Source organism: Macaca thibetana, chromosome 2 (assembly GCF_024542745.1).
Source record: "Macaca thibetana thibetana isolate TM-01 chromosome 2, ASM2454274v1, whole genome shotgun sequence".
NCBI classification, from domain to species: domain Eukaryota; kingdom Metazoa; phylum Chordata; class Mammalia; order Primates; family Cercopithecidae; genus Macaca; species Macaca thibetana.
The window spans coordinates 2,157,785-2,184,944 of NC_065579.1; the positions used below are offsets into that span (position 1 = coordinate 2,157,785).

A 27,160-nucleotide genomic window follows, 5' to 3' on the forward strand; every position below is an offset into this window, starting at 1 on the left:
CTCACTGACTAGAGGATGAGAGTGGTCCCTGACCGGCTCTTGGAGAATGGAATCTGCCATTTTGGGTGGAGCAGGTAGGCCTTTGAGCCCCTGACAAAACAACAAATTGGCAGCGGGAAGTTTCTACCAGGGTCCAAGCCTCTGCATGTGCAGGCTTGTTTAGCTTTATTTCAGAAACAAACCAACATCTTTCATTAGCACTGACATAGCAGGGCTCCCCTACTGCCACCTGACAATCCAACGTCACTGCACCCACGCACGCCACACCTTCAATGACCCACAGCACACTAGTCCGGAGTAGCCACACAGAAACGCACTTCTCACCCCTCAAATCTCCCTTTAAAAAAACCAAGCAATCATCAGGTCGGAGGAGAATCACTGGCTCCCTACAGCAAGAGGGGACAAAGCTTGGTGGCAGAGGCCCAGGTCCTTGTGGCCCCTCCCGGCGGGGTGACGGTGACCAGGACTCCTTGGGATTGCCCGGCTGCAGCCAGGACGATGCCAGGGCCTCCTCTGCCGCTGAGCGATGGAAGAGATCCTTCCCGACGCCCACAGGTGGGGGCGAGCCACCGGGAACCAGGCCTGTCACCAGCATCCCCGAGCCCCCGCAGACCGGAATGCAAATAGCTCCGGGCCCACGCGGCTCCCAGTCTGCTGACGAGGGCTGCCTGCTCCCATTTCTTCTCTTCCTTTTCTTTTTTTTTAAGGGCTGGCAGTTCTAGAAACTTTTTTTGGCTTCTCAGACAACTGGCAAAATGGAGTAGAGAGAGGCCCCGGCCAGGCTCTTTCTGCGGCCTCGCGCAGGGGCGGGAACGGGGTGTGAGCGGTGCCGGGCCCAGTAGGTGCAGGGCCGAGTGAGGAGCCGGAGCTCACCCCCTACCCGCGTTCGGAACCGGAGGAATGGCGTGTCCCCACGCCCAGCCCTTCAGGGGGCTCGCCTCCGGCTCCCTTCAGGCTCGGGGCGGCTCGGGGCAGCTCGGGCGTGGGTGCGGGCGGTGGGCATCCATGGGGGAACGGGAGGCGAGAGCCTGAGGAGACTCAGGAGGGGGATCCGCGGACGGCTGGCCCGGGCTGGAGCTGGCGCGGCCACAGTGGGGGACGAGGCGGGGCACAGAGTCCCCGGGGCCGGCCTCCCTCCCAGCGCATGGGCGGTCGGAGGAACTGGAGCCCCCACCCTGGACAAGGTCCCTTCCTCGAGGGGTCCCCGGCGGGTTTCTCCCCGTCGCCCTGGTTCGGCCTCCCTCCCTCCCCCGCCAGCAGAGGCCGCTGTCCCACGGGCTGGTCCCGTTGGCGCCGGGGCCGGGCCTCCTTGGAGCGCCTGGCTGCAGCCTCCGGAAGTAGGTGCCTCGGTGGCCACCGCGTCCCCAGGGGGCCTCGCGGACGGGGGCGCAGGGCTGCGCGGAGGAGGCGGGCCGGCCCCTCGGCGGCTCTGCGGGGCGGGCGGCGGGAAGCCCGGGCTCAGCGGTTTCCTGGGCAACCGGCCTCCTCCGGCGCGGCCCGCGCGGCTCCAGGTGGCGGGAGGCGGCGGTTGGCGGGAAGGGCCGCGCGGGCCCGGGGGCGGCGCCTCAGGTAGCAGCGCCAGGTGGCAGCGCCAGGTGGCGCCCGTGGGCGGCGGGGCTCCCGGGGAGGCGCCTGCTCCCGCCCGCGCCGGGCCCGGCCTTCCCGAGCTTCCTTCTGGATTCCAGCGCGAAGCCGCCGCGGAAACTCCCCGGGCGGGAATCGCAGCTCCGGCAGCTCTGGGGCGCGGCGGGTCTCCCAGGGCGCGGGCTCCGGCGGGGCGGCCGGGCCTCAGAGGGCGGGCGGGAGCAGGCGGGCGGCGAGGGCGGGCAGCAGCAGCGGGAGCAGGGGCGCCCCGCGCGCCGGGGCCGCTGGGGACGAACGCGGCAGGTCAGGCCCCGAAGCCCGGGCCGCGGTGGCCGCCTCAGGCCCCGACTCTGGGGTGGGCGTGGGGGGACCGAACTCGCCCCAGCCTCCCTCTTTCTGCTCGATTGCAACGCTCCTTTCCCTGCTGCCTTTAGATACTCATTCCTTCCAAAAACACACCACGTGCATGTTTCTGCCGTGGCCTCAGATCCTCCCCGCGCCGCGTTTTGAGCGTTTACACTCACTACCCAGCTTCGTCTGGGACACCCGCCGGGCTCCTGCCCTCCTGGCCAAAATCCTCCCGGGACACCCCACCCGGACCGCTGTGAACCGGCCTCCACCCGCCTCCCCGGACCCGCAGCACCCCCGCCCCGCTCCCTCAAGGTTCTGCGGTAAAGGGGTCTGAACGGCACCGGGGAGGCGGCGGGGCGGGCCTGCCCTACCTGCGCCCGAGCACTGCTCAGACAGCATCCCTTCCAGCGCCGCCACGTAGTCTAGCCCCAGCCAGTCGCGGTAGGTGGTTTTCTCCCCGACAGGCACCGCCCGGACGGTGGCATCCTTGAAAAGCAGGTCTTGGCCATGATAGTTGGAGGAGTCGAACATTTTGAACCCATTCTTATTGTGGTCGTCTCCAAACAGGTCCTGGAAGCACCGCAAGCAGACCTGCTTCTCACCTGGGCTCAGGCAGGGCCACCCGCCCAGGTGCGGCTTGCTGCAAATTGCTTTGGGCTTCTCACCTGGGCTCAGGCAGGGCCACCCGCCCAGGTGCAGCTTGCTGCAAATTGCTTTGGGCTTCTCACCTGGGCTCAGGCAGGGCCACCCGCCCAGGTGCAGCTTGCTGCAAATTGCTTTACGTAACAGTGACCCAAAGAACAAGTAATTTCAGGGCCCCACGACTCTGACTGGAAGTCATAAGCGTGACAACTGATCGGCCTCTGTCACCCAAGGGGGTGTGGGGACACTAGGCCCACAGGCGCCACTGGAAGAGGTAGGTGTTCACAAGCACTGCAGTGCTCCAGCTCCTGGATGCAGGCCTAAGGCCTGAGATGTTCGGAAAGAAAGACCCAGAAATGAGGGATGGTGTGGGTGCGATTCCTGAGCATTGTGCTAGGCCTGCTCAGCATTTCTTGGCCTTTTCCATAAGGCTTTTCACTCTGTCTTACAGCTGTCTCCGCACAAACCGAAACAATTTCGAGAGAGATGTGTGTTCTGCAACCAGCCACAGAATAACAGGTGAGCTGGGCGTGTCTTCACTGACCCACCCACCCAGGGATGCTGCACTCCTCCACCCTGCTCAGGATCACTGCAATGACCGTTCTGTGGCTACAGCCCTAAAAGAGCTACTAAAAAGACCAGAAGTCGTATGAGAACTTATGAATACAAATATAAATAAAGGACATCTGGAGAACATGCGTGAATGTCTATGTCAGGTGTTAAGTACTGATCAAGGAGGAACAAAGGAGTCAGGTGGCTCTCAGTCTTTTTGGAGGGACTCGCAGATCCTCCTAAAGAGCTGATGAAAGCTGTCAGCCTTCTCCCCAGAAAAATGCACATCCACCCAAGATTCTTCTCCCACATTACTTCAGAGAACTTAGCAACACCCTAGGGAAGCCCAAGGACCCGGAGTATGGCACTCCTGGGATAGAGGGGTTCTGTGGGGGAGATGACAGGAACATGCATAATTTCACAATGTCAAAGTTTAGGAACAGGCCTGGCGAGCCAGCCAGCTCTGGAGTTCTGTGGTGCTGGTGGGTGTGCAGAAGGCAATTTCAGCATAAGTTGGGGGAGGGGAGTGGTTAGAAACCAGTGGCTCCATTGTCAGACAACCTGGGTTTAAATTCTAGGTGTATTTTGAAAGCACAACCAGTGGGATTTGCTGATGGACTGGATATAGAGCACAAGAGGAAGACCAGAGTAAAAAATGACTCCCAAGGAAATGGAAAAGCTAAAGTTGCTCTTAATTGAAGTGGGGAAGACTGAAGGAGGGACGGGGGGTCCAACTTTGGACTTGATCCGTTTGAGATGACTGTTAGAAACACAAATCAAAATGTCAAGTATGTAGTTAAATATGCAAGTTTGGGACTGAGGTCTGAAGATGTAAATTCAGAAGCCATCTGTAGATAGATGGTATCTGATGACTTGGGATTGGATGAGATCAAGGGTCCGCTGTAGACGGGAAGAGGGCTGAGAACTGAATCCTAGGGCTAACAGGTCAGGGAGATGAGAAGGAATCAGCAAAGAAGACTGAGGAGTGGCCAGAGAGGTGAGCGGAGAGCCAGGGCTGAGGAACTGGGTGCCTGCAGGAGGGAGAGCTGTGGCCAGTGCCGCTGAGAGGTCAAGTGAAATGAAGACTGAGAAATGGCCACTGGGTTTAGCAACATGGGTCACTGTGACATTGACAAGAACAGCTTCAGGGCCCTGGTGGGAGCCTGTCTGGGGTAGTCTCCATCCTCAAGAGAGAGGAGAGGAGAGGACTTGTTAACTCAGTCTTCATCCTTAAGAGAGGCCAGAGGAGAGGACTGTTAGAAGTGTTTTGCTTTGAAAGGGAGCAGGACTGGCCGGGCGCGGTGGCTCGCGCCTGTAATCCCAGCACTTTGGGAGGCCGAGGCAGGAGGATCACGAGGTCAGGAGATCGAGACCAGCCTGGCTAACACGGTGAAACCCTGTCTCTACTAAAAAAAAAATACAAAAAAAAAAAAACAAACTAGCCGGGCGTGGCGGCAGGTGCCTGTAGTCCCAGCTACTCGGGAGGCTGGGGCAGGAGAATGGCGTGAACGTGGAAGGCGGAGCTTGCAGTGAGCCAAGATCGCGCCGCTGCACTGCAGCCTGGGCAACAGAGCAAGACTCCATCTCAAAAAAAAAAAAAAGGAAGCAGGATTACAGCTGCAAGAGGATGGATGTGAGAGCAAGAGGTTAGTTAGTTCTTTAAGGATGGCAGAAATCACAGCATGTTTCATGTTGGTGAAAATGGTCCAACTGAGAAGGGAAAATCAACAATGCAGGAGGCAGGGGGGTAGTTTCTGGAGGTATGTCCTTGCGTAAGTGAAAATCACCGAATTTCCCCCAGGCTTCCTCAATTTCTCTAGAGGTCTGCTCCAGGTAGACTGAGGCCTCCCAGGGGCTCAGCGTACCTCTGCTGCACACCCCTCAATGAGGTAGCCCCGCCCTGGCTCACCTGGGCCTTGTCCAGCAGTCCATACACGGTGAAGATGTTGGTGTCTGGTCTGACCATGACGGCATGGGGTGGTATCTGTGCCAGGTTGCAGGCTGCAAACTGGGACACCTCGGCCCGGGCCCCGTTGGGGCACAGCAGTTCATAGTCCTCTGACCTGAGCTCAGCAGCCCAGGGCTCGGAATTGTGGCCTGAGAGGGGTAAAGCAGTGTGTGTGGGGACGTTCAGGGGAGTGGGGAGAAGTGTAAAGACAGGCTGCTATCCTGGGTCCTCCAAGGCCTTCGCTACAGGGAGGTGGCAACATCTGGCCAGCTCCCCAACCCTTTCCATTCTCCAAGTGCTCTGCTGTGTTACCAGGGTGAAAGAACCCAGCTGTGTTAATGCCATTAGCAGGAGCTGCCATTAGCAGGGAGTAGGGAGTACCTACTATGTGACAAGCACTTTACAAGCGTTGCTTGATCCCCACAACAGTAACGCAGGGCAGGTGGTGTTGTCCCCATTTTACAGGTGAGCAAACTGAGGCTGTTAATCACTCCTAGGCAGAGAACCCCATCTATGTGTTACATCCTCAAGTCTGAGGGTGGGGTGGCTCCCTGAAGATGGTGGGTGATTGCCCCTAAAGGCTGAAGTTCTCAAATAGAACAGGGCATAGCATCACTTGTGGATGTAAAAGGCAGCTTCAAGGGCCCTTGCTTGCAAAGAATCTCATTCAGGAGGTCTCAGATCGGGCTCGGGAATCTGCATGTTAAACCAGCATCCCAGTGATTCTAAAGCACGCAGTGCCAGGGCTGCCTGAGAAAATGCTGCTCTCAGGAATCACATTCTCGTGTCTCTGCCTTCACTTAGTATCCATCCTCCTCCCATTTCCAGGAAATCCAGGGGGGCCTCCAGGGGAGCTAAAGACAAAGGGAAAGGAGCGGCCCTGGGAGGCGGGTGACTCACTGCAAGTGAACCTTCCAAGGCCTCTCCAGCACCTGCCAGCCTCCCCGACCCCATCCCAGACCACACCGTGCACAGGTCTGGGACCAGGCAGGCCCGCCGGGCTCAGGCAGGAGCACACAGCCCCTCTCTGGGGGAGGGTTCCACGTGTTCTTGGTAGGAGGCTGTGCAGGGGAAGGGTTCAGGGCCTGGAGCCCTCCCTAGCTCTGCTGCGGCAGATGGTCCTACCGCCTTGGTGACCCCCATAGGAGGCAAGATCCAAGTTTTGAAATACTGATGTTTTTGGGGTTTTTTTCCCTGCATGTTTTACTTCCCATTGTCCAGTCCCCTCCCCACCGGGCCACAGTTGTGCCTTTCTGGGCTAAGTCTCTAGGAAGAAACATGTTGGGAGTGAGTGGAGAAGACTGGGCCTCCAGCATTTTGGGTTTCAAAGCCTGGGGTGTAGTCAGGGAATGTAGAAAGTACAAGCCTTTGGTGTTGGAGGAAAACAGCCTCTAGGCTTCAGATTCCTTCACGGAGAACAAGAAGAGGGGAAGTGACGTAAGCTGGGGAGGCGTGTGCTGATAGGACCATGCGTGTGCGGGGCTCCCGGAGCAGAGCGTCCCTGAGTTCTTTACCCCAGGTGGAGCCCAGGAAGGTGACTCCAGGAAGAAAACTGCCTGTGTGGTGTGTCAGGTGTGCCCTGCCTCGGTGTGGCTTGGGGGCTGCAGAGAGATTTCCTTGCAGGAGGCAGTGACCTGCTCAGGAACACAGACCACATACTGATTGAACTCATGACCCCATGGAGAGGCTCCCGCCACCCCACCTCACACCTTGGCACTACGTAAATACCCCCAGAAGGGGGGTCTTTCCAAACCGACTGGGACTGAGTTTCTACCGTTTCGGTGGATTAGGGACTTGAATTCCAGACCAGCGAAGACCGTCATGTATCCAGCACCCCTGGATGTGTGGTCTGAGGTCTGGTCTTACCCTGTGACCCGTGGGGCTCCCAGCTTCCCGGGGACACAGCCTTCTAGACTCAGCCTCACTGAGCCGCTGCTCGGCCCCAGCCCAACATGGTGTCTGGATGGTGCTGAGAATGGGGAACAGTCCCCCCGACCTACCTTTGGCCCTGCTCTGGCCTTCACCTACCATTTGTGTTGTCAAAGACGGTCGTGTGCCTGACGAAGGCAACGTCGCCCGCATTCTCCACCAGGCATCTGCCACACAGAGGGCAGGGCAGGCGTTGGCAGGAGGGTCCCAGCCTCTGCACACAGCCCCAGACCACCAGGCCCCCTGAGTACCTGAAGGCGCCGCTGTTGCCATAGTACCGCTCCTGGCTGTTGCCCACACACTTATTGCGGCCCTGCTCGTCCCCAACACACAGCGCACACAGCGAGGAAGGGTAGTTCTTGGGGTTGTTCACGGGCACGCAGCTGGCATTGAAGAACTCACTCACCGCTGGGGTGCAGGGAAGGGCAATGATGAGGGGCCAGCAGTGGAAAGCATGGCAGGGAGCTGGGCGGGCCGCTCCCCCACAGGTCTGCCCACCCACCTGACCCTACGCTGCAAGGCCGCCTGTCTGCTCTGCTCCCCTCGGCTCTGAGTGGAGTGTCTCCTGGAGGATCTCAGTGGGGGGAATGCAGAGGTTGTCTAGATACAGGAACCCCATCACCGAACACCACCAGCCTTCGCGTGAACTCCCTCAGGGACAGGGAACTCACTACCTCACTATTTTGTTCCAATCAGAGCAGCCGTGCAGCTGTCTGGGAGTAGGAGCTGCCAATCCTAGTGCCCTCCGTGTGCTTGTGTCAGTGGTTAGAAAAAAAGTGCTTGTATGTTTTCTGAGTTAACAGCCAGGACAGAGGTGTCTGGCCTGTCAGCTCAAGGATCTTGCCAGTTTCCATGAATGTTGTGTGATCTAACACACGGAAAGGGCTTCATGTACCGTATATGGCAGGTGCTTCTGTTCCCAACTTGTGGAGATACCTGGGCACTTATGCAGAAGCCTGGCCACCTTCCAACAAGGGTCCCCTCCAGAACTGGCTGTGGGTCCCTAGCTAACCCCAGAGAAGGCTTCCCTAGTCTGTGTTCCTAAAAGGGGGGTACCTGTGAGGACGTCGCAGTCCTTGGGCCGGATGAAGCCTCTCCGAATGAGGGCGCCCACGGGGATATCCCAGCCTGCAGGGCTGCCGAAGCCAGCGTGGCAGGAGCGCTTGCCCCGAAGCTCATCCAAGGTGAAGGCGTGGGAGCTGTCCCGCCTCACCACCGCCACCACGAAGTACGAGTTGCTGCTGTCTTCCGCTGGGGAGAGAGGGACTCATGCGAGGGGCCCCTCAGCTGAGAGCCCGGGCAAGGGCCTGTGGGGTCCTTCCTTCAAACCCACTCCTTCCTGCCTCTTTGTCTGAGCTGTGCAGGCCAAACAGTGCCCAGGCCTGAGACCAGGTGTTCCGGGAGCAGGCCCAGCAGGGGCCCTGCCTGCGTCCCCTGTGAGATGCAGCCTCCTGGCTCCACTTTCCAGCCCTGTCTTCCTCTGGCCCCAGCAGTCCTTCCCCACAGGGATTTCCTTCTTTCCTTAAACCCAGGTGGTATTTTTCTCACTTCCCGGGAGGAAAGTGGAGTCACAGCTGAGGCTGCAGAAGCATTTCCCACAGCCCAGAGATTGCTCACACCCGGGTGGAAGGGACCCAGGCCTCTGAGGTCACCAGTAAGAGGACAGAGGCCAAAGCCCCAGCCCAGGCCCCTCAGAAGGTGCAAATGAGCTGGCAGGGGGACTCCAAAAGGCCACCTTCCATGGCTGGTTAGGGCCAGAAGAGGCTGAGGAGGCCCCAGTAGTTCAAGATGGCAAACCACACGCCTGCTCTTGTATGGCCTGGGTTGTAAACTGAGAATGATTTTTATATTTTGAAAGGGTTATTGAAAGACAGACTGTCATCTGCAAAGTCTCAAGTATTTATCCTCCAATCCTTTACAGAAAGTTTGCCAGCCCCTTAGAGACGTATGTGGAATAGTTGGGAAAACTGAGGCCTGGGGCAGGAGGGGCAGGCCTGGTGATAGATAGTCACTATCCCCAGGAGAGAGGCAGGGAGCTTGTGAAAATAGCTGAGAGGGGGACTCTTTTATATTTATAACACTTTCCCCACCTCCTGGCTGCGGCCAGGCGGCAGGCCCTGCACTCACAAGCATAGCCCTCGCCAGCTGCCGGAGCCAGGCCGTACGTCTTCCCCGCCGTGTAAATGTCCTCGCCGCTCAGGGTCACAGTGTCAATTTGCCCAGCCTGAAGGGAACAGAAGCAGCAACTGGGCCAGGGTGGACCCAGGATGGTTCTGGATGTCGGGATCCTATGGAGGTGGCAGGGCCTGGTCTCTAGGGGTTTGTGGCCTCAGGCTTCCTTCCCCTGGGGAATCTGGGTGGGGAATAGCCCATCCTGGCAGCCTGCCCCTTCCTCTCCTTGTGAAGACGCCTGACCGGGAGGGGTGTCTGGAGGACCAAGGGGCTGAAACACCCACGCAGCACTCCTGCGTGTGGCTGCCCAGGGTCCCCTGTGTCCCTGCTCTGAGCAAAGCAAGCGTGATCCCTACCCTCATGCTTGGCATGGGCCTCCCTATGCACTGCCAGCCGCCAGACGGCCAGGCACCACCTCTCCAGCACCTGGCCAAGGGCCAGCACACCGTGTGGTATAATGCCTGTCTGTTAAATGCCTGTACAGATGGAAGAGTGGCGGATCTGAAACGACGGCAGTCTCAGGGCCTAGGGAGGAGGCTCCAGGGCTGAGGGATGGAGCTCTGCCTGCCATGGCAGCAGGAGGACCCAGCGCCTTCTTACCAGGACCCTCCTGGGGCCTCCACGTCACCTGTACCCACCCCACTTGTCCATTCAGAAGCCCCTTGACAGGTGGCCCCAGGACCCTGCCAAGGGGCTAACCGGCAACAAAGCCATAGTAGAGTGTGATTAACCTCAAGGGAAGGGGATGACAGTGGGGGACAGTGGGGACACCTGTGCCCCAGGAAGGTGTCCCACACCATTCCTGAAGAGGCGTGAAGTGATGGTGGTAGAATAACAGGCAGCGGCGTTGACATTTGGGGCCAGGAGGGTGCACCTCTCGGGACCCTTTTTCCACTGCCCAGACCTCCTTCTTCCCATTGCGCTGTGGGCAGGACACAGACCATGCACTGCAGCCCAGGCCCTCTGGCTTCCCTGTAACTGGCAGGGCAGGAATGGGTGTTACGGCCACACTGGATGCCTCTCTGAGAACCTCAGAAGCTAGAACTGAGGGTCTTTGAGACCTTTGCTGGGGTTTTGAGGAGCCCCTGGTCTCTCCTCTTCCCACAGGCCGCAGGGCAGCCCCCTGGCCCTCTGTGAGCCCAGATTGAGAGGAGGCTGGCACTCAGAGGGAGCTGAAACCTTCTTCCCAGCACATCTCCCTCCTCTGGGGCGCTTGGAACAATAGGGCAGCCTGCCAGGCATTGGGAAATAAAGAAATAAAGACCCTCCCCCAAGACCTTCCCTCCATTCCAGGTTCCAGCGGAGGCTCCCCTGTCAGCGTCACACACACTTGCTCTCAGCTCTGCACAAGGACAGGCTTCCATCAGTGCCTGCGGAAGCTCCCGGAACACCCCCGCCTTGGGCCTGGGCACTCCTTGGCCTGAGGCTGGGGTGGTCTCCACTCTCGCGATCCACAGGTGTGGAGACAGCGCTGTGGCCTGGCTCAGGCAAAGTGGTGTGGGGAAGCTCATACAGCCCATCCTGGCTGGTGACCTTGGGCAAGTTACTTCCCCAGCCTCTCTCTCCCCGCTCCAGACCCAAAAGTGGGGCCGATGGTCACACCAACTGCCAGGGCTGCTGTGAGGGTCACATGAGATGATCCACACAACGACCCTCACTGTGTGGGGCGCACAGCGAGTGTCAGCTTGTGCGATGGTCACTGTCCTAGGCCTGGTCACCCTGTATTCCTGCCCGGTCTCTTTTTTGTGGCCTTCCAGTCAATGTGGTTCCCCGGCCTGGGCAGGGTTGGCACTGCTGAGGGGCCTGTGCTTGGGGACCCCCTGAACAGACCCCACCTACTTGCTCTAAAAACAGAATCTGGGGAGTGTGGACACCCAGGGGCTGACAGCCGGGGCTCTGGGCCAAGGCTGGACACCCGTGACCACAGCAGTCCTCCCGGACTGCAGAGCCTCTGGGGCCTCCTCTGCATCTGGCGTCAGTCTCCAGGCAGAGAAGCGAACCGGGGCGGAGCCGAACGGGCACGAGAGGCCGGGCCAGCTGGTGTTTCTAGCTGCAATGGTGAGTCTGTTCGTGGGGGCCAAATCCATTTAATGGGTCATGACAAGTGTCAGCAAAAAAAGGATTAGAATAGAATACATGAGAAGTAGCGGGTACTGTTTGTGTCATATCTCTGTATATAAAGGACATATATTTTTTTCACTTATATCTGAAAGAAAACTTTTTGTGCACTAGATTGTGGTCAATGTAAAATGTATTTCCAAGTGCACGGTGCTGTCAAAAATGTTGAACTTCCGGCCGGGCGCGGTGGCTCAAGCCTGTAATCCCAGCACTTTGGGAGGCCGAGACGGGCGGATCACGAGGTCAGGAGATCGAGACCATCCTGGCTAACATGGTGAAACCCCATCTCTACTAAAAAATACAAAAAAAAAAAAAACTAGCCGGGCGTGGTGGCGGCGCCTGTAGTCCCAGCTACTCGGGAGGCTGAGGCAGGAGAATGGCGTGAACCTGGGAGGTGGAGCTTGCAGTGAGCTGAGATCCGGCCACTGCACTCCAGCCTGGGCGACAGAGTGAGACTCTGTCTCAAAAAAAAAAAAAAAAAAAGTTGAACTTCCCTATGAAAATACCAACGACATTCTCTACCGAATTAGAAAAAACAATCCTAAACTTTGTATGGGACCACAAGTGACCCTGAATAGCCAAAGCAATCCTAAGCAAAAAGAACAAAGACAGAGGCATAGAAACTGACATAGAGACCAATGATACAGAATAGAGAACCCAGAAATTAACCCACAGGTCTACAGCCCGATGATTTTTGACAAAGGTTCCAAGAACACTCGTTGGGAAAAGAGTGGTCTCTTCCTCAGTGGCTGCTGCTAGGAAGGCGGAATGTCCAAGTGCAGAATGAACTGGGCCCTAAACTACCCCTCACCCTACGCAGGGGTCAACGCATCACGGATCAGGGGCCTAAATGCAGGGCTCAAGACAATAAAAGGGCTAAAGAGAATACAGGCAAAACGCTTCGGGACATTGGTCTGGGAAAAGATTTTATGAAAAGACCTCGAAAGCACAGTCAACAAAAAGGCAATAATAAGCAAATGGAATTATACCAAACAAAACAGTTTCTGCACAGCAGATAAAACAATCGTCAGAGTGAAATGAAGACAGCCTACGGAGTGAGACAAAATATTTGCAAACTACTCATCCGAAGGAGATTAATATCCAGAATATACACGCAGCGGAAACATCTCAACAGCAGAAAATCATCCTACTTAAAAATGGGCAAATGACCAGAACAGACGTTTCTCAAAAGAAGACATACAAAATGCCAGCAGGCAGCACTAATCATCAGGGAAATGCATGCCAAAGCCACAGTGAGGTATCAGCTCACCCCAGTTAGGGTGGCTGTTATCAAAAAGATAAAAGATAACAAATACTAGTGAGGATGCAGAATAAAGGAAACTCTTACACTGTTGGTGGGGATGGAAACCCAGAGAGTCGCTATGGAAAACAGTATGGAAGTCCCTCCACAAATGACAAATCGAACTATTTACTACCGTACGGTCCAGCAATCCCACCACTGGGAATCCGTCCAAAGGAAAAAGGAAATCAGCCTGTGGAAGGGATGCCTGCACCTCATGTTTATCATAGCACTGGTCACAATAGCCAGGATATGGAATCAACCAGGTGTCCAACAACAGAGGATGGATAGAGAAAATGTCATCGGCATGCACTGTGGAATACTATTTAGCCATAAAAAAGAATGAAATCCTGTCACTGGCAGCAACACAGATGGAACTGGAGGACACTGTGTTATGTGAAATAAGCCAGGCACAGAAAGTTAAACACCATATGTTCCACTCATATGTGGAAGCTAAAAAAAGTTGATCTCACAGAAGTAAAAAGTAGAACAGAGGATACTGGAGACTGGGAAGGGTGGGGGAAAGGAGGAATAGGGAGAGATTTTTTTTTTTTTTGAGACAGAGTCTCATTCTTGTCACCTAGGCTAGAGTGCAATGGCATGATCTCGGCTCACTGCAACTCTGCCTCCCGGGTCCAAGCGATTCTCCTGCCTCAGCCTCCTGAGTAGCTGGGATTACAGCTGCGTGCCACCATGCCAGGCTAATTTTTTTGTACTTTTAGTGGAAACGAGGTTTCACCATGCTGGCCAGGATGGTCTTGAACTCCTGATCTCAAGTGATCCACCCGCCTCGGCCTCCCAAAGTACTGGGATTACAGGTGTGAGCCAACACGCCCAGGAGAGATTTGTTAAAGGATACAAAATAAGAGAGAGGAGGAATAAGCTCCAGTGTTCTATAGACTGTAGGATAACTGGAGTTAACAATAATACATAGTTTCAAACAGGTAGGAAGATACTGCATGTTCTCCACACAGAGAAATGAGCAATGTTTGAGATGACAGTATGCTAATTATTATTCTGCTCCGATCACCATGTATTCTATGTATCGGAACATCACCATGTATCTTATGAATATGCACAATTACTATTTGTCTATTTAGAAAAATTAGGAAAAAAGAAAAAAAAGGTTGAACAATGATTCACGCCCACTCTCTATTGCACAAGGGAAGGCTGAGATTCAGAAAGGGGAAAGGGCTCGCCCCAGGCTACAGGGCGTCAGCGCCCAGCTGGGCCAGTGCTCCTTTTGCTGCTGGTGCCCCCGCTCAGTGAGGAGCTCGCAGGCTCTCCAGGGGACTCACTCCTATCTGCCTATCCCCTGGGGTGGGTGCTGGTCCCTGCGGTCCCTCCTCCCCGCCTGTCTCTGTCCCCTGGGGTGGGTGCTGGTCCCTGTAGTCGCTCCTCTCCCCCTGTCTCTGTCCCCTGGGGTGGGTGCTGGTCCCTGCAGTTGCTCCGCCCCCCCGTCTTTGTCCCCTGGGGTGGGTGCTGGTCCCTGTGGTCGCTCCTCCCGCCTGTCTCTGTGGCCTTGTTGCAGTAGGCACTCTTCTCTTCCCCAGGCAGCAGGGGGAGTGGGTAGTAAGAACCGCCCAGGCACTGCCACTACCTGCCCACCCGGCCCACGCGGCACCTGCGCGACCCCCACCTGGATCTGCTCCATGCAGTGCTGGGGGGACTTGGCTGACACGCACTGGATCTCTGGCTTGAGCTGCTGCCGGCCGAAGGCCATGGCCATGTCTCCACACTTCTGGATCTCAGGAGTGGAGAGCACACACCAGCGCAGGTAGGGGGGCAGCCCTGGGGTGGGGCAAGCAAGCGGTCACTGCCAGGCCGGTACTGCCATGGAAGAGCTTGGAGTCAGACCCAAGGGAAATTCTGGGCCTTTCTCCGGTGTGGCTGGGATAAGTTATTTAACCATCGGATCCCACTTCCTCATACAGAAAAGGGGCAGCTGTGAGGTTTGAGGAAGACCACGGCTGTCGTGTATCTAACTCAGTGTGTGGTACCCACTTCCCTGGCTGTAGGTGGAAGATATATGGGGCTGGAGGGCTAAAGGCAAGAAGTTCGCTTGTAGACTACTGCACCAGTCCAGGCAAAAGACAGTGCCTGAGCCAGGGCTGTAGCCATGGGATAGAGGCGGGGAGTAGGAGCGAGAGGCTGTAGAAGAACTGACAGGACGCCATGGCCACGGATGGAGGGGTGAGGAGACCCTTCCCAAGGCAGATTCTGAGGGCCTGGATCCTACTCCGCTGCGGCCAGGTGGGGCTTCCGAGGCACGACAGGCGGTGCAGCTGAAGAGGGGCTTCCTCCCCAAAGCCCCAGAGGCAGAGGACAGAAATGACAGGTTCCTACAGAGGCCTCCCTGGTGAGCATCTTCCCCCAGCCGCTTTCCCAGAGAGCCTTGCCATGCCCGAGGTCGAGCTGGGCTGGAGCTGGCAGCAGTCGGGACGGGTGGACTTACGGTTGGGATCACAGAGCAGACCCTTCATGGCGTGCAGGTACTCCTGGCCCAGCCACGCCTCGTAGGTCTGCGTGGCGATGGGCACAAGCTCCGAGGTGGAGTCTTTGAAGAGCAAATCCTTCTGGCCATAGGCCTCAGAGCTGAACATCTGGAAGCTGCTGCCCTCGTGGCTGAACAGACGCTGTGTGTCAAGAGGGGGTGGGTACAGGGTGGTGAGGGTCCTGACAGGCCACATCCTTTCCTCCCACTTCGGGCCCTACCTCCTTCTTCCCTGACCTCAGACCAGGCGCCCACTGTGAGGGCCAGGCGAGGCCTCCCTCTTCTGCGGTGCCTCCCCTGATCCGCTGTCTCCTTCCCCTGGGCCCTGCCAGTTCTGGGTCTGCTCTGAGTCCATTTGGCCTCATCACACTCAGCTGTTTGGACACATGACTGTGGCCAGGGGTGGGACGGCCCTGAGGACACGCCGTGGGGCTGGCAGTGGCAGCCTGGATGGGACAAAACTAACTGAGCCTGGGGTGCCAGTGGTCAGAAGTATATCGCTGTCAAAAGCAGCGGTTTGGGCCAAACCTTATTCGCCACATGTAATTCATGGTGAATGGTGAATGCTTTGAAAGGCTCTGGTTTTGTCACTTCGTTTATTTGCTCATATGTTTTGATTTTAGCTCTCAGAGACACAAGTATCAGGAGCTTCTTCTGAGGGTGCCTGGGTCCCTGGGTCCCCCTCCTCTGGGTCCCCCTCCCCTGGCCAGCCCTCCTCCTGGGCAGCCAGCACAGCCGGCTGGTTCCTCACTCTGACCTGGCCCAATGCTGGGGTCCATCCCAAGGACAGTCTCTGGGTCCTGCCCCTCTTGATCCCACCCTGCTGAGCGACCACAAGGCCCAGCACCATCCAGGACGCTGTGCAGGGGGGTTGGGGGACTCTGAGCCCACCTGGCCTTCGTTGAGCAGCCGGAAGATGAGGCCCCCATCTGTGTCGGCCCGGACCACCACGGCGTGAGCAGGCACCCGGGCCAGATGGCACTGCCTCCACTCGGTGACGTCAGCCCGGCTGCCATCCCGGCACAGCAGCTCGAAGTCCTGTGACAGCAGGGCCTGGCCCCAGGAGGGAAGCGTCTTCCCTGGGAAGAAGGAAGCCTGGGCTGACCCAGCTACGACAGGGGTTGGGGCGGGTGGCAAGGAAGGCCCAGAAGAGGGATTCTGGGGGGTGGCTGGGTGTCATGGACGTGAGAACCCAGCATTCAGAAGGTGGCAGAGCTTGGTGGCTGCACCCAACTCCAAGTACCTACACAGACTCTATCTCGTTACTCTCATTTTCTAGCTCTCACCAACTTCTGTTGCTAAAGTGGATTGGAGGCATCTGACAGTAATACAATACTTATAAATAACTATTCAAGATAAAAAGAGCAAGAAAATGGCCAGGCGCAGCGGCTCAAGCCTGTAATCCCAGCACTTTGGGAGGCCGAGACGGGCGGATCACGAGGTCAGGAGATGGAGACCATCCTGGCTAACACGGTGAAACCCCCTCTCTACTAAAAACTACAAAAAAACTAGCCGGGCGAGGTGGCGGGCGCCTGTGGTCCCAGCTACTCGGGAGGCTGAGGCAGGAGAATGGTGTGAACCCGGGAGGCGGAGCTTGCAGTGAGCTGAGATCCGGCCACTCACTCCAGCCTGGGCGACAGAGCGAGACTCCGTCTCAAAAAAAAAAAAAAAAAAAAAAAAAAAGAGCAAGAAAATAAGAACAGTTTTGGGTGAGAGAGATAAATGTACTAAGAGTCTAGGATGAGCTTGCGGCTGCCATGAGGCACTACGTTTGGCTCTGAGCAGGGGAGGGGGTCAGGGCTCCAGGAGCAGGGACCAAGGTGGGAACAAACCCGGATGGAATCTGCCCACGCGGGCTAGAGAGGGAAGGGGAACTCCGCAACTCCAGCTATTCACGTTGGGATGGGTTTCTTTCAAGTCCTTTTTCCTGTTTTACTCCCTGTCTTTTGATCCCCCCACCTTTTTTTTTTTTGAGACAGAGTCTCGCTCTGTCGCCCAGGCTGGAGTGAGTGGTGTGATCTCGGCTCACTGCAAGCTCTGCCTGCTGGGTTCAAGTGATTCTTCTGCCTCAGCCTCCCGAGTAGCTGGGACCACAGGCGCCGCCACCACACCCGGCTAATTTTTGCATTTTTAGTAGAGACGGGGTTTCACCATGTTGGCCAGGCTGGTCTCAAACTCCTGACCTCGTGATCCGCCAGCCTCGGCCTCCCAAAGTGCTGGGCTTACAGGTGTGAGCCACCGTGCCCAGCCCCCTTTTGACCACTTTTAACCTGGCTAAGGACATAGTTGACAGGCAATTTTGCATCCTACTTGGCAAAGTATTTTTCCACAGTATTGGAAACTTTCCATAAATTCATTTGTTTCTCAATAGAAAAGAAAATTTGCAAGAGTAACTATTAACACCAACTAGGGATACTGAGAAGATGAATATTAAGGACTATAATTAAACCACAGATGGTCCCACAGAACAATATTTTTATGACTTTAAGACAAGGAGGGAAAAAACCTCTACAAGGAAATAGGAAGAGAAAAGATAATTTGTATGGTCACGAAAGTTTTCATTGCAAAGCTATTTTAAAACAAAACCAAAAAACCCACACCAGAGTAACAGTTTGGAAAACTCTGTAAAGGTCATTTTTAATGGCCACATGGTACTTGACAGCACTCTTAATGACTCAGTGCAGTTCTCCCCCCTCCACTTCCCAACTTTTCTCTGTTTTTAGGCTGCTGCAAAGCCTTTGGTTAGAGCTCTGGGGCATCCTTTGCCTTCCCACAGACAAATGCATCATTCAGGTACTTCCATCAGCCACTTCCACTTCTCAAAGCCAAGAACAATGAAAGTCCTGTCACTTCCCTGCTCTAGACATTTATGCCACTTGTACCCTTTTGCTCTTACCAATCTTTTTGTATCAAGTCACTTTAAAAAATTACTGCCTTAGATTGCCTTAGATTACCGTCAAAACTTTGAAAAAGCTGCCAGGTGCATGCCTGTAATCCCAGCTACTCAGGAGGCTGGGATGCGAGGATCAATTGAGGCTGGGGGTTTGAGACCAGCCTGAGCAACATGGTGAGACCCCATCTCAAAAACAAAAAAAACAAAAAAAACAAAAAACCCAAGTCTGAAAAAGCTGATTTTTAACCCAACATATCCCTGCTCTTTGCCCATTTTCCAAATTCTCCTTTGTCGAACTCGTCTTGGGGCCTGTGAACAGGAGCCCCTTTCCAGGCTTGCCCAGCACGAGAGCGCATCATCCTACACGCTTCCTCGTGTGCAGGCCACTTGTTTTCCTCCTTCTCGGATCTGGTCCATGTTTGCCTTCATGATGGACTTTCTGATTTAAAAGGCAACGATTGATAACAGTAAAGAATGATAATGACTTAAAAAAAACCCCAATCATCAGATGTCCTGGGAGAGGCCAAACTGCAGACAGAACAGTGTGTTTGCTCCTTGCTGGCAGGTGCAGGGGGATAACCAGCAGGGCCTGAGGAACTCCTGGGCTGAAGCATCTGCCCCATCCAGATCTCGATTCTGGTGGTGGTTATACAACTGTATGGATTTGGCAAAACTCATAGAACTATACTTCAAAAAGAACAAATTTTGCTGCATGTAAATTTTATCTCAATTTAAAAAAAGAAACAATCTTCAGGCAAATCTAAATTGAGGGACATTCTATAAAATAACTGGCCTGATGCTTCAAAATGCCAATGTCATAAAAAACAAAGACTGAGAAACTGTTCCAAGATAAAGGAAACTAAAGAGATCTAACAACTAAACCCCAAACGTGGTAAAAGATTCAGTCCTGGTCTGAAAAAAATGGGTATGAAGGATAGAATTGGGATGGTGAGTGAATCTGCAATATTGATTATAGATTGGATAACAGGATTGGATCAAAGTTGCATTTCCTGATTTTGATTACTGTGGCTAGGTACACATCTCCTTGCCTTAGGAGATACATAGTAAAGTATTTAAGGGGTATGACATAGGCAAATATACTCTCAAATGGGTCAGAACACACACACACACAAATCAAATGTGGAAAAATGCTAAACAGTTAGAATTTGGGTGAAGAAGAGAAGGCAGCTCTTTGAGTTATTCTTGTAACTTTTCCAAAGCTCAGTTCTTTCAAGATTAAAAAACTTAAGTGACATGATGGCTTAATATATAACATCAATCTTTTTTTGTTTTTTATTTTTTTAGACAGAGTCTCGCTCTGTCACCAGGCTGGAGTGCAATGGCACGATCTCAACACACTGCAAGCTCCGCCTTCCGGGTTCAAGCAATTCCCCTGCCTCAGCCTCCCGAGTAGCTAGGATTACAAGCAACCACCACCATGCCCAGCTAGTTTTTTGTATTTTAGTAGAGACAGGATTTCGCCATGTTGGCCAGGATGGTCTTGATCTCCTGACCTCGTGATCTGCCCACCTCGGCCTCCCAAAGTGCTGGGATTACAGACATGAGCCAGCGTGCCCCACCTCAACACCAACCTATATTTTAAACCTACCTAGGGATGAGGGACAGATTCTCCAGGCAAGAGGAGAAAAATGCCAGGAAGGGCTGGTAGGTGAGATCCAGTGGAGAGGTTTGCAAATTCTTTAAAAAATCAGACCCCCATCTTCAGGTGGAACCAGAACCCAATGCCATATTCAGATCAGAGCAGAGCAGAGCTGCTCGCTGGCCCCCTTCTCCTGCCCTGTGAGCAGTGGGCACTCCCCCGGTGACACTTGCCTCTGCTCTTTTGCAGCTGGGAGTGCTGAGGCTCAGAGACTATGGGACTTATCCAAGATCACCCAGAGACTCAGAGCAGCACTGAACTAGGGTGTTTGATCCCAACTCTGCCATCTAGGTGCCCTGCCCCAGGCCGGCCTGGCCTGGCACGCTGCTTTTCTGGGCCCGTGCCCTGCCCCCACTCACCATCCGTGTTCTCCAGTACCGTGCTGTGCTTCACAAAGGCCACGTCCCCTGCCCCTTCCGCCAGGCACCTGTGGAGAAGCTGTGGGTCTGGATGGGCTGAGCCCCTGGCCCCTGCCCATCTTCCACCTCTGGAGGCCTGGCTCGGGCTGTAGGGGTGGCCATGATCGGCATGGGCTTTCCAGTCATGTGGTCTGGGTTCCAGCTCCCTGGCTGGTTGTCTGTGTGGCTTTGCGGCTTTGCTGAGTTGTGGCCCCTTCCTAGTCCCTATCACCTGTAAAGCGGGGGTGGGAAAGCAGCTCCATCGGGCTGCTCTGAGGATGAGAGGCTCTTTATAACCCAGTACAGACCCTCTCCAGCCTGGCTCAGGCCTGTAGGGAGCAGGCACTCCCAGGGCAGCTGCTGTTATAATACCAGCAGCCTTGACTCTCAGGGTGTTGGTTTTGGTTATTTTGTTTTTAGAGATAAGGTCTCGCCGTGTCGCCCAGGCTGGGGTGCACTGGCACAATCATAGCTCATGGCAGCTTTGACCTCTTGGGCTCAAGTGATCATCCTGCCTCTGCCTCCAAAGTAGCTGGGAGGACAGGTGTGTGCCACCATGTTGGGCTAATTTTCAGGGTGTTTTGAAAAGCATTCTACCCTGAGGCAGGGGATTGGACTAGAAGGCCTTTTCATGCCATGCCGCAGGATCCTGAGTGGGAGGGACCATTGACTTGTACATGTTCTGTTGATGTCACTGCCTCGTGTTGGAGGCAGGTGAGACCTGCTGGGCAAAGAGGCTGCTTAGGTCCCCACAGGCAGAAAACACGCAGGGATTAGAGCAGGTCGGGGAGGACGACATCAGGAGAGGGCTCTGAGGCTCCAGGAGAGTCAGAGAGAATGCGTGCGTGGCCAAGGACGCGGGGCAGGGGAGGGGCAAGGCTCTGCCGCTCAGAGGGGCTGAGTACTGTTTCCTCTCTCTATGCCAAAAACTGCATCCACTCAGATCACATCTGGAGCGTGGGACACCAGCAGGCTTCCCCGCTCCAGGTGGAAACGTGAGGCAGCTAGAGGAGCCCCAGAAGCTTCCTTCCAGTCCTGCTCAGCACGTTTCCTCCTCTGCAGGCAGACGGAATTGGACCACGAACTGTTAGAGACTCTCTTGTATCCACGGAAGGATTACCCAAGGTGCCAGCCCCAACCGGCAGCAGAGACAGGCCGGCCCCAAGTGTCAAGCCACAGTCCCCCAACCCCCTGTCCTTGCTGGTCTGAGAACGGGGACATGGGAGTGGTCAAAAGGCTGTTTTTTCCATTTTCTTCTCTCCGAGCCCTCACCTCACTAAATATACCAAACATGTTGATTTTATGAGCAAATCCAGTTTGGCATATTCCGGTTGGATGTTTTTAAACTAACCAGGGCACAGAACTATATAAAGCGCGCTTTGATGAGAGGCAGCCAACACCGCCACTTCCCCTCCACGGCCTCTCTGGGCAAAGGTGCTTTTCCCCAGCATCCGTGGCCGTAGCGCCTCCGCCCGCCCGCACGACTCAGCTCCTCCCCGCCCGGCCCTCCCCACCCCCGCTCCGCTCACCGGAAGGCCCCGCTGTAGTCGTAGTATCTCTCCAGGGGGCTCTTGTCACACACCCCTTCCCCAGAGCTGTCACCCCTGCAGAGGCGACAGAGGGACTCAGAGTAACGGGTCTCTCCTGCCCCTGGGACGCAGCTGCCCCCAAAATAGTCGCTGACAGCTGTGGGAAGGAGGCAGAGAGGTCACTCAGAACTTTCTTCAGAGCCAAGTTAAAACCCCAGGGTCAGCGGGGGGCCGGGCCCTGCAGGGTCTCATCTGGACTCTGCTGAGAACGGTTCCACCTTCCAGCTTCAGTCTGAGCAAAATTGGGGAGCCGGACCCCGGACCCGATCCGTGACCCCAAACCGGGTCCCCCAAGGGAGCAGTGAGCACTGGGGAGCGACTGTCATTTAAAAGTGGTTCGGGGGAACTACAAGTTTCCTCCTAAATGACCACACGGGATAACTAAGCATCAACTAGATGCTCTTCTCATCGTGGCTTTCATTTCCAACTCAGCGAGGTGTGACCGACGACAGAGGGGAAATAAAGACAGACACTTCTCACAGCACACGGAGGGAGGCAAACGCCCGGCGGCTGGCCTCGTGGGGGACGAGGTCAGGGTCTGCTGCCCTGCATGGTTCTTCAGGCCCGGCCGGCACCAAAACTCACAAATATTTATCCTGTGCCACACGAGAAGGCCCTGCTGCCGGCACCCAAGCCCATCGGGCCACACTCATCACCAGCCAGACTGAGCTTTTCCAGAGTAAGCCCTCTTCCTAGTCTTCTTTTTGTGACCTCCCAGAGGATAGGTGTGTAATAAATATGCCAAGTTCCTGGCGAGCCACCCACGACTGGCCACCAGCTGGGAGGGTGCGGCTTCCAGGCTCTCGTGGGTTTACACGGCTGGTTGGGCTGATTGAGCCACTTGGGGGCTTTCTGGGTGCAAGTCAACACCTTGTTTGGGTCCTGAAAAAACAGCATTTCTGGTCCTGTAAAGCTGAGGACACATTTCTAGACAGCGTGGGAAGCACTCCTGGGGGATTCACTGCCTCCCACTCATGGGCTGGGCCTGGGCCTGACCGTCATGTGGGGCACCGTGAGGGGTGAGCAAGAATGGTGCCCACAGGGGCCAAGCAAGCAGGAAGTCACGTGGCGGCGCGCAGGGCCGGCGGCAGAGTGGACGGTGCGGGGAGGCGGAGGAGGTTGTTACACCTTCCAGGGATGAAGAATGGCGGTGAGGCTGGAGGGAGGCTGCCCAGTGAAGGGACAAGCATGGAAAGGAAAGCATCCCAAGGAAAGGAGCGGGAGGCCTGGGGACCCTCCTGCCCAGCCCAAAGCCCTTACCTTTGAGTACATCGCAGCCCATCACCGAGAGGCGGCCGCTCTCCACCAGGTAGCCCACGGGCACGTTCCAGCCCACTGTGCGATTGATGCCCGTGTGGCAGGACTTCACGCCTTTCAGGGTGTTGATGGTCACTTGGGAGCTCCTCTTGACCACAGCCACGGCGTAATAGGAGGTGCCAACCTCTAGGAGGGGAGGGGAGCGGGTGAGGGCAGCAGGGAGAGGCCTCAAGGGAGGCTGCACCAGCACCCTGCCGAGGCCGGCTGTGGGAGAGGTGTGTGCAGGGAGCATGGCTGTACATCATGGATGTGTGCATAGCATTCTCGTTACCAAGACAGCAAGTGGGCTTAATCCACATGTACTACGAGACCCTGCCCTCTAGCCTCTTGAGGTAGATACGATCCTGAGATACTGATGTATTCACTGAGTTCCCCCTCTTCCTAAGCAGCTGGTGCTTAGCTGGTTCACATTTGCTCACATCAGGGGAGTTATTTAGCTGGACAGAAAGCAGAAGAAGCCAGCAAGTCCTTGCTTTCCAAAAGCCTAGGCCCCTAGGAGAACTTGGAGGGTTTGAGGGAACGGTATCAGGGCCATGGGAAGAAGGGTGGCTAGGACGAGCAGGGGAGCAGGCGAGAGGCTTCCCCAGATGAGGAGAGGCGATTTCCTGGTGCTGAGGGGGTTGGAGGAGAGTGAGACGAGGCAGAGACAGAGAGACAGAGACCTAGCAACGTGGTCCCAAGTCACTCACGACCCTCAAGGCTGCAGGGTGCGTGTGGTGGGCCAGGGCTCTGCAGCCTTGTGAAATGTTCCCCTGCGCCAAGGTGGCTCCAAGGGGCAGTTCAGGCAAAACACAGACGACGCAGCTATGGGAACTGATGACCAGAGGGTCTCCCACTGCACGAGCGCACACACACAGGCATACACGCACGCACAAACTGCCGGGTGGTGTGGGAGGCCATATCAGAACGAAGTTGGGTTCTAGAACATAAAGTCAGTGTTCCTTCTTGCCCACCAGGGTCTGCCCCCACCAACCTAAGTAGCTTCATCTGGTGCCATCCTCTGACTCACCCACCTTGTTTCTTTCCCATTCCCTGGACCGCCTGAGATCGTTCCGGGGCTCAGCTTGCCCGTCGCCTCCGCAGAGCACCGTCCTGCCTGCTCTATTTCAGTGGGTTTCTCCGCAACCCTCGTTTGCTCTGTCCTGCCCTTTCCTTTTCCTCACGGCACCCCCACATGTGTCACTGAAGAGTTGTGTGTGTTTGTTCCTTTTCCTCACAGCACCCCCACACGTGTCACTGTAGAGTTGTGTGTGTTTACTCTGCTCTGTGAGAGCAGCAAGGTCTCTTTGTTTACTGCTCCATGCTCAGACCAGCGGGTGGCAGGTGCTTAGCAGAGGTATGGAGTTAATTAAAGAGGAAGAGGTGCGGGGCCTGGGAGCAGAGCTAGTTCTGGCTGATGGGTGTGCAGGGTTGGACTGTGCTGTGTGTCATTGGATGGTCATTAATTCAACAAGGAACCGGCCAGTGCTTTCTCCAAGCGAGACGCTGTGTGGAGTTCCAGAGGATAGACGCAGGGGAAGACTGGACCCTCCTCTGGGGACTAACGAGACTGAGCAGGCAGAGGCTTGCAGAGGCCGTGGGGGTGCAGGCAAGAGGCCCCGCTCCAGGGAGGGAGGGGCTCAGGGAGCACCTTGGAGGAGGTGACAGTTGCGCTGGACTGTGATGGAGGCCAGGCGCCGGCCAAGCAGAGGTGATGGGGGAGAGGCAGGAGCAGGCTGAGCTGGAGGCAGGTCCCGTGTGTGATGCGGGCACTGGGCAAAGGAACTCACGCTTTCCAGCACGTACCACATCAGGTGGACACACGGCCTGGCTCATTTAGTCTGGGTGACAGTGCAGGTGTTACTATCCCCATTTTACAGTCCGGGAAGTGGCGGTTGGCCAAGGTCACAGAAGTCATGGGAAGGGGAAGCGCTGGGTCTGTTGAGCTGTGCGGCTGCCAGGCAGCACCTCCCTACCCAGAGCCAAGCTTCTGACAGGGAGGCCCTGAGTGTGCAGGTGGCTCGGCATGAAGGACACCTTGCTCACCCCAGGCAGTTACACACACAGCACCACGCCCGGCACCGCACCAGGCCCGGCACCGCACCACGCCCGGCACCGCACCAGGCCCGGCACAGCACCACGCCCGGCACCGCACCAGGCCCGGCACAGCACCACGCCCGGCACAGCACCAGGCCCGGCACCGCACCAGGCCCGGCACCGCACCACGCCCGGCACAGCACCAGGCCCGGCACCGCACCACGCCCGGCACCGCACCAGGCCCGGCACCGCACCAGGCCCGGGGCAGCCCGCAGTAAGAACTGAGTGGGCACAGGCTAGGGGGCTGCAGGGCTCCCTGTGGGGAAGAGCAGACTTGGGGCAGCTCTCTGTGTCCCGAGCTCTCGCCCCTGGGGAATTTCAGAGAGACTTAGGGCGTTCGTCTGGCTGGGACTCCAGGACTGCTCTGTGGACAGGGCTGATGGTCAGCTCAGGCCAGGCCCAGCAAGGGCAGCCTGGGGAGCACAGCCCATCCTCTCTCCTCCCACTGCACCCTCCTACCTTGATCGTACACTTCGCCCACCACGGGCTTCAGGCCATGCTCCTTTCCCGCCTCATAGATGGCTCCTCCATCCAGAGTGATGGCGTCGGCCTCCTGGGCCTGCAAGGAAACGTGGCTCAGCCAAGCCTGGCCCAGCCGGCCTGTTCGGCAAAGAACCTGGGACACCAACCAGATGGCCTGGGGCCCCACCCCAAGGCCCGGAGGGCTGTGCTGTTCTTATCTGGCCCTGGAGCCCAACCAGAGCTCAGGGCTCTCCCCCTTTCCCAGGCCAAGGATTCACCTTGTTTTCCTAATAATGTTATTTAAAAAAATACTAATCATTAGTTTTGCAGGACTCAGATATCCTAGTAAAATAATCAGATAGTAGAAAATGGCAGGCAGTGAAAAGTGTCTCCCTCGCTTTCTGTCCCTCCACCCTGCGCCTCTACGGCCACCCTAGGTTTTCCAGCTTTTTTTCTCTAAGACGGTCTGTGCTTGCGGTTTCTGCCCTCACATGGAGCCTGACCCACAGCCTTGGCCCCACTGTGGGCCTATGATTGGATGAGGTCTTGGGGGCATACTGGGGGCAGAGCTGGAATGAAAAGCCAGCTCTCTCTGCGCCCACCCGGGAGGGACGCCACTCCCTCATGGTGCCTCTGAGGACTGTCAGTGTCATTCAGCCGGTCTCAGCAGACCTGCCTTCCTACCCCATACTCAGCCACCTGGGAGTCCAGCCCCTGCTCCTCCTTCCCAGAAACCACACAAGCCCCATTCTGGAAAGCCCCATGGCAAAATGAGCAAGCAGCCACCTGTGGCCACTGAGGGGTCACCACCATCTGGGCCCCCTGGCAGGGGCCTTGTGGAAGGGAAGCCTCTCAGGCGCCTTTCCTTGCTGGCGCCCCTCTGAGCAGCGGGTCCTCCTGAGGCTCCCACCTCCTGGCCTGGGCCCCGCGGGAGGCGAGTTGGCCTCATTGCCGGGGAGACTCGGGAGATCCTATCGGCTGGGCTCGGCAGGGCAGGGTCGGCTCCTTTCCGGCTGAATGAGGCTATTGTGTGCTCCCTTCTGAGTCAGAGCCCTGTTTTCCGGCAGGGCGGAACGGAGAGGACTCACCGCGATGAGCTGGATGCAGTGGTCAGGCGAGGTGCCCTGGACGCAGAGGAGGGAGGGCTGGATGCCCGCTTCCCGGAAGGCCGTGCTCATGTTGCTGCACTTGTGCTGCTCCGGGTCTGAGGTGACGCACCACCGCACCTCCATGCCACCGAGCACTGCGGGCAGGGAACTGTGAGGCCCAGCTCCCCCACCAAGCCCAGTCCCGGCCCACCATGGAGGGGGGCTCCAGCACTTCTGTGTGAGCCCATCCGCCTGGACAGCCAGTCCTCTACGGCCGCCCTGCCCTCCCACAGGCACAGAGACAGGGGAAGGGCTGGTATTCCTGTGCTCAGGGCCTCTCTGACCAGGGGCACGGCTGCTGGCAAATGGAATGGCCCAGAACCCGGCCCTTTACGGAGGTGTGGGAAGGTCTACAGGTCGCTTCTCAGCTACCCCTACCTGGTGGGAGCACTGGCTAGGGAGTCTCGGCAGGCCCTGGAAGTGGAAGCTCCTTCCCTTCTCCAGGCCTCCCAAAGAGCGAGCTCGTGTGGGTTCCCTCACCCAGCAGTGTCCCTGGGCCTTTCTTATGAACTGTGACAGGAGAGTGA

General features: G+C 56.5%; 2 protein-coding genes across 2 annotated transcripts in view; both read right to left on the reverse strand.

Moving 5' to 3' along the window:
- The window catches only part of PIGZ (phosphatidylinositol glycan anchor biosynthesis class Z), a 100,139-nt gene extending 97,781 nt beyond the window's left edge, over positions 1-2,358 (reverse strand). Inside the window, exon 1 of the mRNA XM_050779166.1 lies at positions 2,307-2,358. The gene's annotated coding sequence lies outside the window, so the exon portion shown is untranslated. The remainder of the gene's footprint in view (positions 1-2,306) is intronic.
- On the reverse strand, positions 1,789-26,791 carry MELTF (melanotransferrin). Its single transcript, XM_050779240.1, has 15 exons — positions 26,574-26,791; positions 25,483-25,582; positions 22,891-23,073; positions 21,571-21,727; positions 20,003-20,070; positions 15,982-16,169; positions 15,052-15,232; positions 14,236-14,387; positions 9,134-9,230; positions 8,063-8,257; positions 7,258-7,414; positions 7,106-7,173; positions 5,039-5,226; positions 2,307-2,505; positions 1,789-1,868 (listed from the first exon to the last, which is right to left on the reverse strand). Exons 1-15 carry the CDS (start codon positions 26,715-26,717, stop codon positions 1,789-1,791), a joined length of 2,157 nt encoding a protein of 718 aa, XP_050635197.1. The 5' UTR covers positions 26,718-26,791.
- Positions 26,792-27,160: the final 369 nt, after the last annotated feature.